The sequence below is a fragment of the Phalacrocorax carbo genome, chromosome 5, assembly GCF_963921805.1.
Source record: "Phalacrocorax carbo chromosome 5, bPhaCar2.1, whole genome shotgun sequence".
Classification (NCBI taxonomy): domain Eukaryota; kingdom Metazoa; phylum Chordata; class Aves; order Suliformes; family Phalacrocoracidae; genus Phalacrocorax; species Phalacrocorax carbo.
In genome coordinates, this window is record NC_087517.1 from 26,936,384 (window position 1) to 26,953,174 (window position 16,791).

At 36.8% G+C, this 16,791-nt stretch overlaps 1 protein-coding gene across 11 annotated transcripts in view; it reads right to left on the bottom strand.

Moving 5' to 3' along the window:
* Positions 1–2,363: 2,363 nt before the first annotated feature.
* SESTD1 (SEC14 and spectrin domain containing 1) overlaps positions 2,364–16,791 on the bottom strand; it is a 61,249-nt gene continuing 46,821 nt past the window's right edge. For 10 of the 11 annotated variants that reach the window (XM_064451725.1, XM_064451722.1, XM_064451726.1 and 7 more), the window contains 8 exons: positions 14,697–14,891; positions 13,883–13,997; positions 12,593–12,752; positions 9,906–9,987; positions 9,468–9,590; positions 8,008–8,199; positions 5,486–5,607; positions 2,364–3,114 (listed from right to left, as the gene is read on the bottom strand). In XM_064451725.1, coding sequence (XP_064307795.1) covers positions 2,985–3,114; positions 5,486–5,607; positions 8,008–8,199; positions 9,468–9,590; positions 9,906–9,987; positions 12,593–12,752; positions 13,883–13,997; positions 14,697–14,891 — 1,119 coding nt within the window. In that variant the 3' untranslated portion in view covers positions 2,364–2,984. Of the gene's footprint in view, positions 3,115–5,485; positions 5,608–5,972; positions 6,112–8,007; positions 8,200–9,467; positions 9,591–9,905; positions 9,988–12,592; positions 12,753–13,882; positions 13,998–14,696; positions 14,892–16,791 lie in introns of those variants that run through there. The other variant, XM_064451731.1, reaches the window with a different exon arrangement.

The window sequence follows — 16,791 nt, forward strand, 5'->3', positions numbered from 1 at the left end:
AGAAAATGAACACGGGAAGCAGAAGCCCTAAAATTGAGATGGCAATCCATACAGAGCAAACCAAGCATAACACAGTGAACCATGTCTGAAAATTACACCATTGAAATGAACACATTGACTCGCCATCTTACGTGTAGCACTGTATTCCTCACTGCAGGTGATTTTTGTAAGAAACCAAACACAACAACAAACCTTAAACAACATATTTGCATTGTTTGGAACTCCAATGTTTGAGTTGTTTTTGCAACCAAAAAGCGCAGCGCAAGAGCCACAGGCAGAGCCATCACTAGTGCTTGCAGTAGTACCTACACAGACAAGTACCCACGGATTACTTGAGCAGAGTTTTACCATTTAGCATGTCTCTGTATATCTCACTGACTTTTTTTTTTGCTGCTAAGGGTCGTACATTTCTAAAGGTTCAGTCACAAGTACAACCATAGATGGTAGATTGACTAAGATAACTAGCACAAAAATCTCTCTCTCAATTAGTTACATTCAACAATATTCTTAACAGATGGTGTTTATTCTATTCTTTCAGTAAGATAAGAAGTCTCAGAGTTTATAGGGAGGATTCAGAAATACCTGGCAGGCTCATTCAACATGACCTAGAAAACTACTGCCATCATTTCTGATACCTAGAAAATGGGCAAATTGCAAAGCCCTGGCAAATAGCACCTTACCAGCCACCTGATCTCCCTAAAGGCAAGGAATTCCAGAGAGGAAGGGGAAGGGAGCAGAGAGACAGAAGAAAAGCTGGCATAGGCCCAAGGGCCTATCAGAGACTCAAGTAGAGACAATCGGATGAAAGTCAGAATCCACTGGCCTCTAGGAATGCCGGATGACAGATAAGAACAGCCTCAAGATTGAACTGCAATCACAGAGCCAAAATTAACGTCGGGGTTATTAGGGTGAACGGTCGTCAGTTCCAAGTTGCACACACAGCTGTCACATGAATGAGTTCGGAGCTTCTGATACTGCTCTGGTTTTGCGTACATTGTTGAGCCCCTAAACAGAATAAAAATGGGATATAAAATAAAAACCTGCAAATAATCTTAGTGTTTGTAACATGTACTTAATGTAACATAGTACTTTAATGGAACTTGATACTGCACGCCATTATTTACTCTAAGGAGACTCAATTTACAAACAAATGCTGCAGAATTGGAGACAGTGCTTATTGACGACAGTAATCTTAATTTACTTTAGTTTGTGCTTTATATTAAATATAGGTAGACTTTTCATGTTTGTTTTCTCTAAATAAATTTAACTCATCCAAATACTAGCCATAGTAACAGCAGCTTTTTTTTTTAAACAGAATTGAACAACTAAATTAAATTTTAAAAGATTATAGTGAAAAAGTATCTTTATAAATAAGGTCTGTGAAACTTCAGATCATTTTAAACTAGTATTAATGTAATATTGTACCCCTGCATCAAACGCATAAGAAAATAATTGGATTTCCTCTGCCAAAATACCCTGATAGGGAAAAAACCTACCTTTATCAATGAAGTTACAGAGAAGCCATTAATTTTGAATTATTATTTTTATAGAGAAATTGCTTTGACACATCACTTTCCTACGGAGAAAACATTGGGGGGGGGGGGAACAAAACACCAAAAAAAACCGAGACACAAGTAAATGACAGATCCATCAAGAAAACCTGCAGAGTAATAACCATGCCCACAGGAAGAGTGCATTATCTTTACTGTAAGCAAAATATATTGAGATAACATAAGGTTATGTTAGACCTAGAGTTGTTTCATACATAGTATTCTAAAATGGTCAGATACCATACCATCTTCCAGTAAATATAATGCTGAATTTATCCAGATTAAATCCTGAAGTTAACCAAATTACGCACACAGCTGATTTTGTTTCAAACCAATTCCCTTCTCTTAATAAATTCAATTTTATTACTAATCTCATGGTTTTAAGTTGTTTATGAACTTCATGTCAATCATTTTTTCATTAGATGAAAGTCTTTAACCTCAAAGGTACTACCAGGGATATTCACATTATTCAACATCCTCCATTCAAAGGGAAACAAGACTAAGAAATAAAGCACAAGAGATGTGTACCAGTCTTACACGGGAACAGAACTATTATTAATATAACACTGACTTATGCACATACTACCATACTTTCATGTACTTACTATCAAAAAGTGAGAAAAAAAACCCCAGACTCTCACTCCTATTAATAATAGTTCAAGAGTAGTTCCCCTTATAGCTACAGTTTGTTAAAAGAGTATTTAATAAGAGAAATTATACAGACTTTGGAAATGTATTGTGGGAGTGATGAATTTTACTACCATTTATCACAAAAATAACACAAGTGACATTTGGGAATATGGACAGAACAAATTTATATTAGATTTTAAAAACAAGATTTTTATTAAGCACAAACAGCTTTTAATACATTATCAATACAAATAGGAAAACATCTGTTTAATGAATTTGATATATCAAAGATTTCATGGGCAGGTTGCATACTGGCACAATAAAAATGATTTTCTTTTTAAATATTTCAAATTAAAATTATAGGGTCACCACTGCCTACCCTGCAGGAACTTTACCTACAGTCTAAAATTACTACATCACCTGGGCATAGGGGGAAGCAAAGAACTACAATTTCATAATATGGAACTCCTAACACTTTTATTAGCACCATTCAAAGCTTGCATCAGCTGTTTAACTAAGCAGCAGCTGACAGGTCAGGTAAAGCTTTACAGCAAATTTCAGTGCAAAGTTTACAGTTCCTTTTCATAAGATACTTGGAATCTATGGTTTCATAGCATGTTAAATAATTATGGCTTGATAGATGTACAGTGTTAAGAAGCTGAGAACATTTACTTTGAAAAAATATGAGACTTATAACGGCTGTGAAATGCATTTTAATATATTATGCCAAATTCTGTAATATGCAGACAACATGCTGGATTACAAACTGAAGTCCTATTATGAATTCATAGACAAGGGTCAGTATTAGCTCTCTGGGGTAGTGGCTTCTGGTTGTCTCAGCTGCTGCTTTTTCAGGCTAACTAGCTTCATCTTCTCTCTAATGTGTTCTGCTGCAGAAGCCATATCACTTGGGCTCCCAAAGTACTGCTCAGACCTAAAAAACAAAACAAAACCAAAACAAAACAAAAAACCCAAAACCACAAAAAGCTATCAGTGAAAAGTAAGACAGTGTGTGAATATACACATGAACGGCACTAGAAAACACAAAGCAGATAAGAAAAACAGGCACTCTTTCCTCTTGAAATTTGAAAGCCACCTTTAAAAGGCTTTGGAGACTCAGTGATGAGACTTGACAGGATATCTTGATGAAATTATTACAAATACTAAATGGTCCTTTTATATCCAAAAGATGATTCTTTCAACAGCAAGGCGCTGTTCTATAAGCACAACTAGATACTTCCTAACACTACTTTTTAGCACTGTTCTCTGGCTATCACCAAGTCAGTCTGGCAGTTTTGAGTACTATAACAATCATGGAAATCTGTCTATACGTGACTTCTGAGGCTATACAATGGCTGCATTATTGCAGGACTCTGTATGTGAAGTCAGCCACATGCTGCTGAATTGTCATCTATCTCTCAAACCAAAAAGAGCACATGCCTGCGTAAGTTGATTTCTCCCATTCAAGTACAACAAAAGAACAGCTGCAATGCTAGGGAAACCACTAACCAAGCTGTCAGCAAAAGCAGGATTTGAACAGAATATATGTTTCAGAAGAACAGGTATCAAATCTAATTATAAAGCACAGACATTGAAGTCTCTGGAAATGGTGGTGGTAGAACAAAGGACTTCAGAGAGGGGGGGGACAGCCATAAGCAGGCAGAAAAGTTATTTCATGTAGGAGTGGTCTAGTTTGACTAGGGAACTCCAAAGACAACAGACTGCACAACTATGCATGGGACCACAGTATGGGCAGATTTTTTTCCTGCTGCAGATTAGAAGCCATGAGCAGGACAGGGAACAGTGACCTGGACTTCCAAGAAGATACTGACAAAAGTCCTAAGTTGCAAAGAGGGTGATGAAAATGCCTGCATGCTTTTTATGACATTCTGTGTGTTCCTATATTTCTTAAATATTCCTACTAATAAGTGAACCCTTTTCAAATGGTTACATGCTTCAAAAGTAGAACGCCTAGGGACGGTGAGCAGGGGATCCTGGGATTTAGGACAGCTAAGAACCCATTTTTGAGAAGGACACACAGAACTCTGCTGAAATGCCAGAGGGGTCAGAAACAATGTTGCAGGTTGAGTCAGTCAGCCTAAAATACAGGTGTATGTATACCTATGGCTATAGGAGCATTGTGTTAAGACTCAGACCTCAAAGTGCGGCGAGCATCTTTCATAGGGAGCTTTCCCAGGTTCTAATGTTTGTTTTTACTTTAGTAGCCCATCTGCAAATTACATTGGTTTTAAAAATAAATAACAGATGCTGCTTTTACAGGGTCACTAAAATCTCCTATACAAAAGTTATACCAAAATACTTCAACAAACATAACACTTCTTGCGGTGTTTCCCCCTGTCCAAGCTATAAAGTCTTCCACTATTTTCAAAATACACTTCTGAAAGGGCAGTAAAAATCACTACTAGTTCAGGCCTGGGTCCATCTTCGTGGGGTAGCACTCCTTACTGAAGGAAACTATCCTGTATCGGGAGCATGATATTTTGGAAATAAGATGACAGGAGATTGATTTTCATGACCAGCTTCCTGTAGCTGTAGTTTTCAGATTGTCTTCAGGTAACCCATAATGTAGGTGCCTGATACCATCTCACAAGGTTTCAGCCTTTAATTCAAAATACTGATTTCAGATCTTATTCACTATGGTGTGGGATCCTACACACCCAGAGACTAGTTACAAGGCTTGGTTATACTCAGGTAGAAGAAATTAACTACAAGCTCAACATCACAAAGTACAAGTGTATTTTACTGAACAGAGAACTGAGTTTTAGTACGGTTGAGATGCCAAATTCAATTTGCTTTTGTAGCCCAAGACAGCCATCAACTGTAAATTAGTATGAATAACTCACAAGGGAAGTACTGTTTTATTTGCTGAATAAATCAAATGTAAATTTATCTTCAATGTACTGGATTGATACTTCAGATAGAATTGTGAATAAATTGATCAAAACACTGATTCAAATCTGGTATCTTTTTTCAGGGAGAAGAGATTGGGACTGGTCATTCTTCTGTTACTTCTACACACTTTGCTGGTGTAAAGACTGCGAAACCTAATAACTACGGAGTGTGAAAAAGTTAATACTTTGAAAAAGTGGGCATATTGTCTTTGGAAAGTTTGAAAGTGGACCTGCCCGCTTTCTGGGAAAAGATTGGAAAGAATTTTTGATGAGTATTAGTGCACTGCCTCTTTAATTTCAGCAATAAGCCTTCAGGGTTCTTCTGCACATGAGACTATTATGAAACTTTACAAAAAGAAGATTCCACAGGCATTAGAAAAACATTTTGCATACCCATCGGGATAAACTACAGGCACTGTTAGTCTGTCCAACAGCGATTTCCCAACTGCTTCAATTTCATCAAATTGCTCCATTTCATTAAAAGCTTCAGGCTGCTCTGGACATTCTTGCAAAATCTGTTAAAAAAAAAGGAAATGCAGAATAAAGTAGACATGGGATAGCATGTAGTTTAAGTGCCATTAACTGGCAGAGTGAATGCTCTTTCAGCATCTTCACTGGCACATTTATGTGTGATTAAAATATTCACATAATTCAAGAAAGGAAAACATCAATTAAGCTAGAAAAGATAGATAGACAATGAAAACCCTGAACTATACTACATTTTACATTACTTTTAAGAGGGAAGAAAAAATATTCTTGCTAGACAATATTCCAACAACAAACATAAAATGCATAAAAATAGTAACCTGCATCAAGGCAGTCATATAAAATGGAAGAAGCCATTATCCTGCTGTATTCAGCACTGGTGCGGCCTCACCTTGAATACTGCGTGCAGTTCTGGGCCCCACAATTTAAGAAGGATGTGAAGATCCTTGAATGCATCCAGAGGAGGGCAACAAAGCTGGTGAAAGGACTGGAAGGCATGTCCTGTGAGGAGTGGCTGAGGACATTGGGCTCATCTAGTTTGGAGAAAAGGAGGCTGAGGGGTGACCTCATTGCACTCTACAGCTTCCTAACAAGGGGAAGTAGAGAGGGAGATGCTGAGCTCTCCTCCCTGATATTCAGTGATAAGACACATGGGAATCATTCAGAGCTGCATCAGAGGAGGTTTACACTAAAGAACTGCTTCCTAATATCTACAGAGATGGCGGTCAAACACCAGAACAGGATTCCTAGAGAGGTGGACGATGCTCCAAGCCTGTCAGTGTTTAAGAAGCATTTGGACAATACCTTTAATAGCATGGTTTAATGTGGTCAGCCCTGAAGTGGTCAGGCAGTTGACCTAGAGATCATTATTGGTCCCTTCCAACTGAAACAGTTTGTTCTATAAATATGAAAATGAAGGGCCCCTTACAAGCCGTTTCAAAACTAAAATCCAAATCTGGCACAGAGCAGATAGGATTAAAACAGTCTGAACACAAGTGTTTCCAGACAGGTTTGGGACCCAATACTTGCACTTAGTTCTATATTTTCTTCCACTTCTCCCTCTGCCACTTCTTACTTTGTTCCAAAGTAACATGAATATTAATAGTGTATTTTCCTCACAGACTCATTAATATGTCACAATAGTCCTAGAACTATGTTTTTGAAAAGCAGCATATTTTTTCAGCTATCCATTTATTTTTTAAACTTAAGATTGCCTAAAAACACAGCAATTTACTACTGCAGTAATGAAAGAATGCTCATAATACGGACTGAGAACAACTCTCTTAGAAGTTTATGAACCACTGAATTCTAATTTGGTATCTGAGCCATCTGTGGCAACATAAGATAATATACTTCTGCTTTTGTGAACTTCCAGCAACTCACAATACCTACAGATTGGAAGGATATTCTATTAACACAAACCAGAAACTAATACAAGCAAGGAGCACGTGAATCACCTTTGCATCCATGCCTTCCTTCAATGACAGAATGAATTTATATTCTTTTATCATGTGCAAGGTTGTTGCTTTTTTGCAGTTACGTGCAGTCTATTGTCAATGTTAAAGATACATGCTCTAAATTGCTCTTCCAAAATGTATCACTTCACAGAAAGAATGGTTCCTGGACAAAGAGGGCCTACCTCTTGTGATTTATGTTAATGGCCATTGTCTTGAATTCAGACATTTGAAAACTCTCAACATTTCCACCCTTAGCAAGCTGTTACTGAATAGCAACTATCCATGATAACATAGTTGTGGATTGCTCATCACCCTCTGTGGCTTCTAGCATCATCCAGCTGGGCACAGTGGTGAGACACTTGGTCACAGGAGTTTGAAAACCATACCAAGGCAGAGTCTGAAGAAAGCACATCTAAAACCCTCCAAGTGCAAAATACAAGATACAGCAATACAGCAAGCATGAAAATTAAACTGGTGAGGGTTTCATTCATATACAGTTTGTGAGAAGAATATCACATTCAAAATGCACACAGCTTAAAAGGCAATACTCTCCAGAGACCTTAAATGACCCCATAGCTTTGTATTATTATACCTTGCACAAAAACACAAACCAGAAAGTGTTCCTTGCTTATAAGAATTACAGTCTAAAGGACACAAAGAAATGCTTTACGATCAACAGAATCTCTGAAGAGTTAAAAAAATTCTTCCCAGCCCCAGCTCAATGCACCTGAACTTCACGGCTGCTGTTCTCCTTTTTGTTAGGCAGGCCCTATACGAATATAGGTATGCAAGCAATAATTGTGTTAAGTATTGAAATTAACAATTAGACAGATATGCTTAAATTCTTTTCTGCCTTTTTTTTTTTTAAATTTAGAAAGGAAAAAAGTATACACTGACAACTTTATTTTTCTTATATTTTCTTTGCTAAAATTCTAATAAGAAATTTTTTTTCTTAGGAAACACAACACTCACCTTTTCAGCACTTGAATGAAAGGCAACAGCTGTTTCCAGCCGGTGCACTCTTTCTTCAGAAGTTATTGTAAACTGTTTCCACACTCTGTTCAGTCTTGGAAGTGTGTCCCCTGAGGACCTTGAAGTGCATCGCAGGGACTGGCACAGGACAACAGTTGCCTGCAGTAACTGTCTCCCATAATCATAAGTACTCTAGAAGTTGAATGGTATGGGAAAGTACACATAAAAACGGCATTTAACTTAGGAGCTAATTAACATCTCAAAACAACATCAGACAAAGGTTATGAAGCCTCCTCAGTTTAGGTCCACGAAGTATATGGTACTAATCTGGTCTACTAGAGAGCACTGCTGAAGTATTTATAAAATGGTAACTACCAAGCAGTGCTTTTGCTCTTTAAAAAACAACAATAAAAATCCTGTTGTCTAACATTTATACTGGCAAAAGAACATAGCTTCCTGAAAATACCAAATAGCTGCTTGGATCTTACAAAGGGAACTTGATATCTACTGCCAAGATGACTGTCTCACTGACTTAACTGTCACCATGTTTGTGGTCACCCAGCATCCTGGTGCATTGTGGCACATCATTATAACAGCAAGCTACCCCTCCTGTCATCATCAGTTCTAATTCATCAAGAGAGAAATCAGTTCCAGAGTAACAGGTGCAATTTGAGAATATCACATCTGTTAATTGGCAAATCTGAATTAGACATTCCTAAAAAGCAGTATACATCTGAAAAAAAGCATCCAAAAAGGTCCAGCTTGTACACTTTTTATTCGTTGGTGAAATTCTTTCACAGGTACCCGGCATCTGTTTGCTTATTCAAGATTTGCAAACTGGTGTGCAAACGTGCCCTATGGCTTCAATGAATGTAAGCAGACTCTCTCATACAGCAGGATTCTGTACAGCAGGACTGTAGCTGGCTGCTACAGTCAAGAATTAAAGCTGTCAGTTCTGCTCAACCACTAACTCTGCTGGTGCCAAAACTCCTTGTGCGAGCAGGACCATTATACACCAAGAGTCAACTCTATCTGGAAAACCAGTAGAAAGACAGGCTCTATTCCATGAAGTACAGCACAAAATAGACTGAAACCAAGTGGCTCATGCATATTTCAAGTATTTTGATTGCAGTCCTTCAAAAGCCATTATAAAGACTGTTTGAAATGCACACCTTTTAAAGCAAGTCAACGTGAACTTTAAGTTTTGTGGTTTGCATTGCCTACGTGAAGCAGAAAAAAAACTAAGGTAGTAAACTGCAGGGTCGCTATTCTTGATGGAACTTCAAAATCTCGTTAGGCTCATCACCAATTCTAGCAATCTTGATTTCTTCATTCAAGCACTGAGGCAAACCATTAAGACTAGTAACAGCTGTTCCATGATTGTCCATACAGGTACCAGTTCTATTTAGATCTTCTGAACATGTACAAAACCCATATTGATAAAAAGTAATTAATTTCACCTGTGCAACATCAACAAATTTTCGGTGTTTCTCCAGTAAAACTTTTGTTTCTTGAGCATCATCTCCCAACCGGATGTGTGTCTTCAGCAGAGCATCCAGCAGTTCACTTAACCATTCTACTGCCTTTAAAACAGAATTTAAAAGAATAAAAAATAGCAAATTGAAAGGAAATTAATCCAGAAGGGTAAAGTAAACTTCAGTCCTAGCATATAATTCTGATATGGAAAAAAGCGGAGATATTTAACTGGTAGATCATGCCTGCAATCACCAAATACACTATTTTCAGTCATTGCTGTATCCTTGATTTTCACTGTACAAATTCACTAAATAAAACTACATTTGAAAGTGACAAAAATACTGTACAACTATCAACCCCTATAAGTTTAGCCATTGGACTACAAAGACCAGAATGATGAAGTTCCATAGGCATTTCCATACCTGAGCAGCATCCTCTTCACATTTAAATAACTGTACCATCTGAAGCATCTTCAGTCGCCGCACGTCCACCATATCCTCACACCTTAAACAGTAGCACAGACAGACTCACCAACACATGCCGAGCAGACACAATACACTGAGTTTGACAGCAGTGTTTTCAGTGAGCAACATTAAGATGCAAGTGTTCATGAAAAGGTGATTAAAGCATTTTTGTGCTGTTAAGCTGGCCAAAATATGCCACCCCTTGCATAACAATAAGAAATGTGCAGTAGATGGAACTGACCACTAGAACCCACTGAAATCATGATCCTCAAGACTCCGTATATGGCTATGCTTTCGATAGCAACACCAGCAGTAGCTACAAGGCCTTCCAGCTGCATTGCATGTTCCCTAACTTGTTCCAACTGGTGAGATTTGAAGACCACACAGACTAGCTAAGAGACTTTCTCCTACTGAAGTCTAGGTGAAAGCTGGCTTAAACCTCACATAATTCTGAATTGTACTGTGAGCTGGTGGGAAAATTTTCTTGGTGAATAAAATGAGGACTGTTTAAAAGATGTTAATACATATTTCCATTTTTGTCAGAAAAGATTTTAAAATCTCATTCATATAAAATCTAATTCTAATTCTCTTGTTCTGAATTAAGCACATTTTGCACTTCTTTCTATAGTCAGAATTAAAAAAAAAATATTAAAAGTGCGTTTCTTTCCACAGTGAGAGCTAAGCTAATGTATTTAAGAGAATGACCTTTGCACTTCAATTTCAGAGCCTACTAAGTAGATGGCAAGATTCAGACTCCTGTCCAGTGCAAATGGAATTACTAGTGTCAACAACAGCGCTATAAGCGACTGCAGAAGACTGTAGGCATGTATCTGTTTTTTCACACTGGTTGCAAACATAAGCACTTCCAAAGAACAGTTCATTAGCATGCTGCGTTTTGTTACATGTCCTGTAGTGCTGTGATGTTTACAGAAAGGAAATTTGTTGATCTGATAATGCAGGAACACAGTTTATGGGTTCTAAAAGCATAACTACAGCAGCAAAATGCCCTAAAAAATAAATATTATACTACAAATGTATATAAATGAGGAACATTCAACAGATTTGGGGAGGAAAAAAAAAGTGTCACAAAGATTACTATTAAATGCTACTGAGAGAGAGTAGTCCTTATACTTTTTTGTCTCTTGTCCAGGCTAAAGAACCTTGTTTAATCATTCATCACCTGGAAGCTGCTTCATAACTCTGTCTGAACATTTTATTGACTTTTTGATCCTCTTATTGACTTCCCACAATTCTATATCCCTTCTGAGAACAGGGACCAGAACTGCATAACACTTAAAACACAAATGGACTACAAATCTATACAGTGACATAATAACATTTGCTTTCTAATTTTCTATTCCTTTCCTAATAATCCGTAGCATTCTACTTGCTTCTCACAGCCATGATTTGCAAAAATTGCTTTAATGCTCAAAGTTTTAAAATGCTTAGCTTCAAGTTAACAGCTCGTTCAGACTCCATTACTACATATATAAGTTTTCCCTTCTCCCATGTGCATTTCTCTTCTCAGTACTGAATTCCAGCTGCCATTTTATGGCACAGTAACACGTGGTCATCTATAGCTCTCTGAAGTTGGCCCTCTAAACAGTTTGTTGTGCTACTCAAGTAAATAGGATTCAGAGGACATAGTTAAAACACCTTCTCTTAATGCTATCAAAACACATGATTTCTTACACTAAGCCCCCTAAGAAAACAATTTGTGGGTGGTAGAATTAATTCCCAAAATGAGCAACTTCATACTCATTAGACCTTGTTGTTCCCTAGAGGCACCTCTTTGTTCAGCCATTGCCATCAAATTTCAGGCACTTTCTATGGAGAGTACTTTATTGTCTCAGGGGTTCCAGCAGTAATAAAGAGCAACAACTGATTCTTTCACACAGTTGAGTAGAAAAATGCACTACCATAGCCAATCCAGTACTACTAAACCTTTAAAAAAAAAAACCATAATCAATAGGGCTTGGAAGAAGAGAGCAATAGCAAAATCCACCCTTCTTGCATATTCAACTCTCCAGTATTTTTCCCTACCACAACTTCATTCCCCACCCTATCTTTTTACAAAACTCACAAAAAACCCCATATTTTGAAAACCGAACTCTGTGACTCCATTTTATACCCTGTCCACCTGACACCAGCTCATCTTTCTTATCATCTTCAGGAGTGAAAATACCAAGCTCAAAGAGTAGAGCTTGTGAAAAAAAGAGGATAAACAAGTCTGTACATAATTAATACATAATTTTAGAGCCATCATCACTACTATAGCCTTAGCACACCTTCCATCTCAAACTGCTAACGTAAAAAATGCCTTTTACATCCATTCCAGAAGTCCATATAAATGGAATGTATAATTCCTGAGCATTTTCAAGTACAGGAAAGCACTCAAATAACTCCATCCAGTACCAAAATACAAAAGGTACTTGGATGTAGGAATCTACTACAACAGATTAGACAGGAAAGCTTCTGTCCCATTTAAACATATCACAAATATAAATCACAGTTGTATTACATCCCTTAACTGAAGGCAAAGCAAAATGGTCTCATCTATATATATGGGGTTTTTTTTTCCTCTGTGCGTGTGTGTGACCTATCACCACAAAAAAAATCTTAATGACTAGAACTGCTGTTATTACCTTTGTTTCCTAAGCTGCATATCTTCCATCACTCCTTGGATATGGTCCACATTTTCTTTGTTTTCAATGGTCACATCTTTTCCATAGGCCCAAGATGCCTGATTAGATATCTGATCAAGAAGACTTTGACCTTTCTCACGCAAGCCTTGCAAGCCTAAGTCTGAAGAAAAAAAAAGAAAAAAAGAAAGAGAAAGAAAAAAGTCAATGGCCACACTTATAAATTTGGGGTTTTGGTTCCTCCTGCCCCAGCCAAAGGAGAGATACAAAATGCAACAGAATCTGGAATGGAAGGCTGGAAAGCGAAAAGGACATTACTATCTGTCCTTCACTACCCTTTCCAACTTTTAAGTTTGAGTGAACATTGGTCCATATTAACAATGAGCTACAGCTTTGCTATTTTATGACCTAGCAGATAACAAAAGGAATGAAAGCTGACAGTGAGTCTTAACTTTCAGCATATAAATAGCTAATTAATGTCTTTCATCCACACAGTTGCACAATGCCTACAATATTTATCACTGCTAAGCAGTTGTAGCCTAAATGTTCTTCCATGGCTGGCAGAAATTACTACTTTATAGTACATCCGATACAGCTGATGTATTTCAGTACAGAAAAATGTATCAACCCTTAGAATCTGCTGCTACGTCTATTATCTGGCAGATCTACTATCTGTTTTCCCAAAGGAATATCTAGTTTATGCATCAAACATATTCCAAATCATAACTGCTTCTACCATATATGATTTTGCTTCAAAGCTCTTTCTCCCGCAACATGTTGGACTAGATAATCCTTGTAGGTCCCTTCCAACTGAAATATTCCATTCTATATGCTTGACAGTGTAGCAACCATAAATGTGCCATTTATTAACATATACATTCATAACTACTGCAAAATACTCCATATAAGCATTCTAAAACTGAGGGGATAACGATCCTAATCATCAGGGCATCAGTTCTGAAGAAAAAAAGATCTAAGCACTAGATGAGTGATTATTAGGGGGAAAAAAAAACTTGTCTACAGATGAAGTGCATGTTAATGGTATACAACAAATATATTACATGTAAAATAACTGAAGAAAATATTTCCAGATCATTTTCCCAGATAGAACTACTACACAGTAGATACCATAAGCAAGTCAAAGGTAATTAGGTGGAACATTACTTAGCTAGGAATCAGTATAATTTTTTTTCTGCTGTCTTTTTTCAGAAGGAGTGATGGGATTACTGGAGTTTTTCCTGTAATGCATTCATTAGAATGTTTGTGTCTTAAATGCAGAAATACTTTGCTTACCAACACTTTTCAATTTCTCTTCCAGTAGCTTTAAAGTTTGTTGAATTGATGCTCCATCTGCTGGTGCTACATCTACACACAACATTCCTAGTAAGCCATCCAATTGCTGAGACAACTAAATGAAAAACAAATATCAATATTTAAAAAGTTTTGAGCTTCAGATGGTTGGGTCTGCAATCTTTTTCTAAATGTTTGGAAATCTGTCATTTCAGAAGTTTCTCTTTGCATCTATAGGAAATGAAAGTCAAGATGAAAGAAAAATGACCCATCTGCCTATAATATCCCAAGAGCACACATCCCTAGATAGGGGCAGAGGTGGGGGAAGGGGCTTTTTTGAGGCAGGGTTTGTGGGGGGGAGGTGGTGCTTCTTTGTTTTGTTTTTTTTTTTTTCCATTTGTTTGTTGGCAGTTTTTTAGACAAATATAGGAAAGGATTAAATGACAATTTAAAAAAGAAACTATGAAAACTACACCAAATTGTGGTTAACGCATATGCCTCTAATTAAAAAAAAAAAACCAAACAAAAACCACCCATACAAGAGGGTGGGGAAGAAGCAACTTTAACTAGTAACCATTTTATTTCAAATGCTGTTGAAATGTAAGACATATTACAAAGCACTTTCATCCTGAAAAAGGGTAAATCCATCTTCTCAGTGTTTCAATTTTAATAAGTGAAGACTGACCATATTTTCCAAGTGACATTATATTCCCCACCTCCTCCCCCCAAATTTTTTCCAGTGTATTCAACATTTATAATACTAAGGCAATAATATATTGACAGGTGAGCCTGTGAAAAGTCAAAAAGAAAAACTTACATCCTGGGCAACACTGTGGAATTCAAGTGCTGCTTGTAATAGATTTTGTCTGAATTCCAGCTGACTGGCCTGCCGATAACACACATCACTCAGCTGTTGCTGCAGTGCTTTCAATTCCACAAGATCCTCCTCATCCCCTGCATTTAGAAGGGCTGCTATCTGCTGATTAAGCTCAACATAAACAGCAAACCACTCCTACAAACACAAGATAATCAAGCATTAAAATACCAAACAATTCTATTTCTCTTAAAATGGAATACATCTAACCACAGACTAATCAATAATCAGATTAAAAAGGAACTTTACAGTTTAAACAATAATTATGAAAACTCACACAAGAGGAAAACACGTTCCTAATTTCAAATCAACCCAAAAAGCGCTAGGTATATTTTAATATGTGTACTGTAGTATAAAAAACATGGTGCAGAAAGATGGGTAAATTACACGGTATGGCTACTAGCTCCCATCACAAACTCCCACTCAAACTTCTTTTACTGAACCAACAGAGGAATTCCATTTAAAAAAAAGAAAATTCTAATGCTTACATGTCTACAGTGCTCTACTGAAACAAAAGACCTTTTGGCAAGTGGTAAGCTATTACAAAAGAGCTGTTCATAAGACTATCTAGGTGTTACTTTCAGTTATGAGATTGAAACCCGCAATAGTTTTCTTAAAACATTCAGAAATAAATACTACCGATGACAAAGTGGAAGTTATCTCTATCTTCTGAATAAAACAGAGTATCCATGTACAGAAACTTCAGAATGATCCTTTTTTCTTATTTAAGGAAAGCTTTACACTACTCAATTCAAATTGTGTAGATTTGTTTTTTCATATGCTTTGATTACTGAATACATACATAGGGGTTAGTTATGTTGTGATCCTGGTATATTTGCAAAAGAAAATAGTTCAAACACTTAACAATTTCGGGACATTTAAAAGTGACTTGATACATCAAGATCACATTCACATCTTGCATGATTGAGATGCCTGTAAAGCAAAACATGTTTGCTCCACAGCTTTTATTTTGGCCTACAGTAAAGTGACCTTCAAATGCCCTATGTATTTCTAATGCTATGGAATAGCACCATCTATTGGCCTAAAACATCTGATTTAATTAGTATTCTTGTCACACTCCTATTGGGATGTATGCAATTTTTTAAATGATGCCTTCAGCTTTTGCACAATTTATTTACAAAGCATGCAAAATATAGAGAGTAAATATCCATATTCTGAAAATTTTTTTTCTTTTTACCCAAAGACGCCTCTACCATCTGCTCACAGGAAGAAACAGAGTATGAAAAGATGCAAGGAGAGAAAAAAAAAGTAACGAAAAGTTAAATTAGCAATCAGCCAAAAATTTAAGAGCAGAATAAGTCTCTCACCTACCCCAAAAGGGGCAACTAAGATGACGTATGGAAACACCTTCCATTGTCACACACATACTATAGGTATATACGTTCAATAAACTCAGTTTACACATCATAACTCTTGTTATTACCTTTAGACACTGAACATACAAATCAAGCTTATTGAGTGGGACAAGTCAACTACAATATGAGAAGCCAAACAAAAATCTAGATTAATAATTTTTTAGTTTCTATTTTTAGCATTAAAAGTAAGTAAAATAGTCACAGTAATTGATTTTGGTCAAGCTATGAATGAAATTAAGAGACTGGCAAAACAGATACAAAAAGTGTATTTCTGATCCTTTCTACAGGGGAAGGTTAGGCACAGCTGTGACAGCTCAAAATGATGGAGAAAAGGCGGACATTTACTCAAACACAACAGCTGCGGTATATTGCTCATGAATAAAACAGTCAGAAAACAAAAACCCAAAATAACCTACTGCCCAAAGAAAACAAATAAGAAACCCCGCCCAAAAAAACCAAACAAGAAACAAACCAGAACAAAAAACCACCCTAAGAAAATTATTTTTTTACTTCAATTTACTCTGAAATGAAAGTGCCCATCTTTAAGACAAATCAAATGTTTTTGCAAGTATCTTCAAAATAGAAATAATATAATAAACAATAAATAGAAGATGAGAGAAAGCAAGCGTACAAGCTGTCACTTCAATTATTAGGAGAAAAAA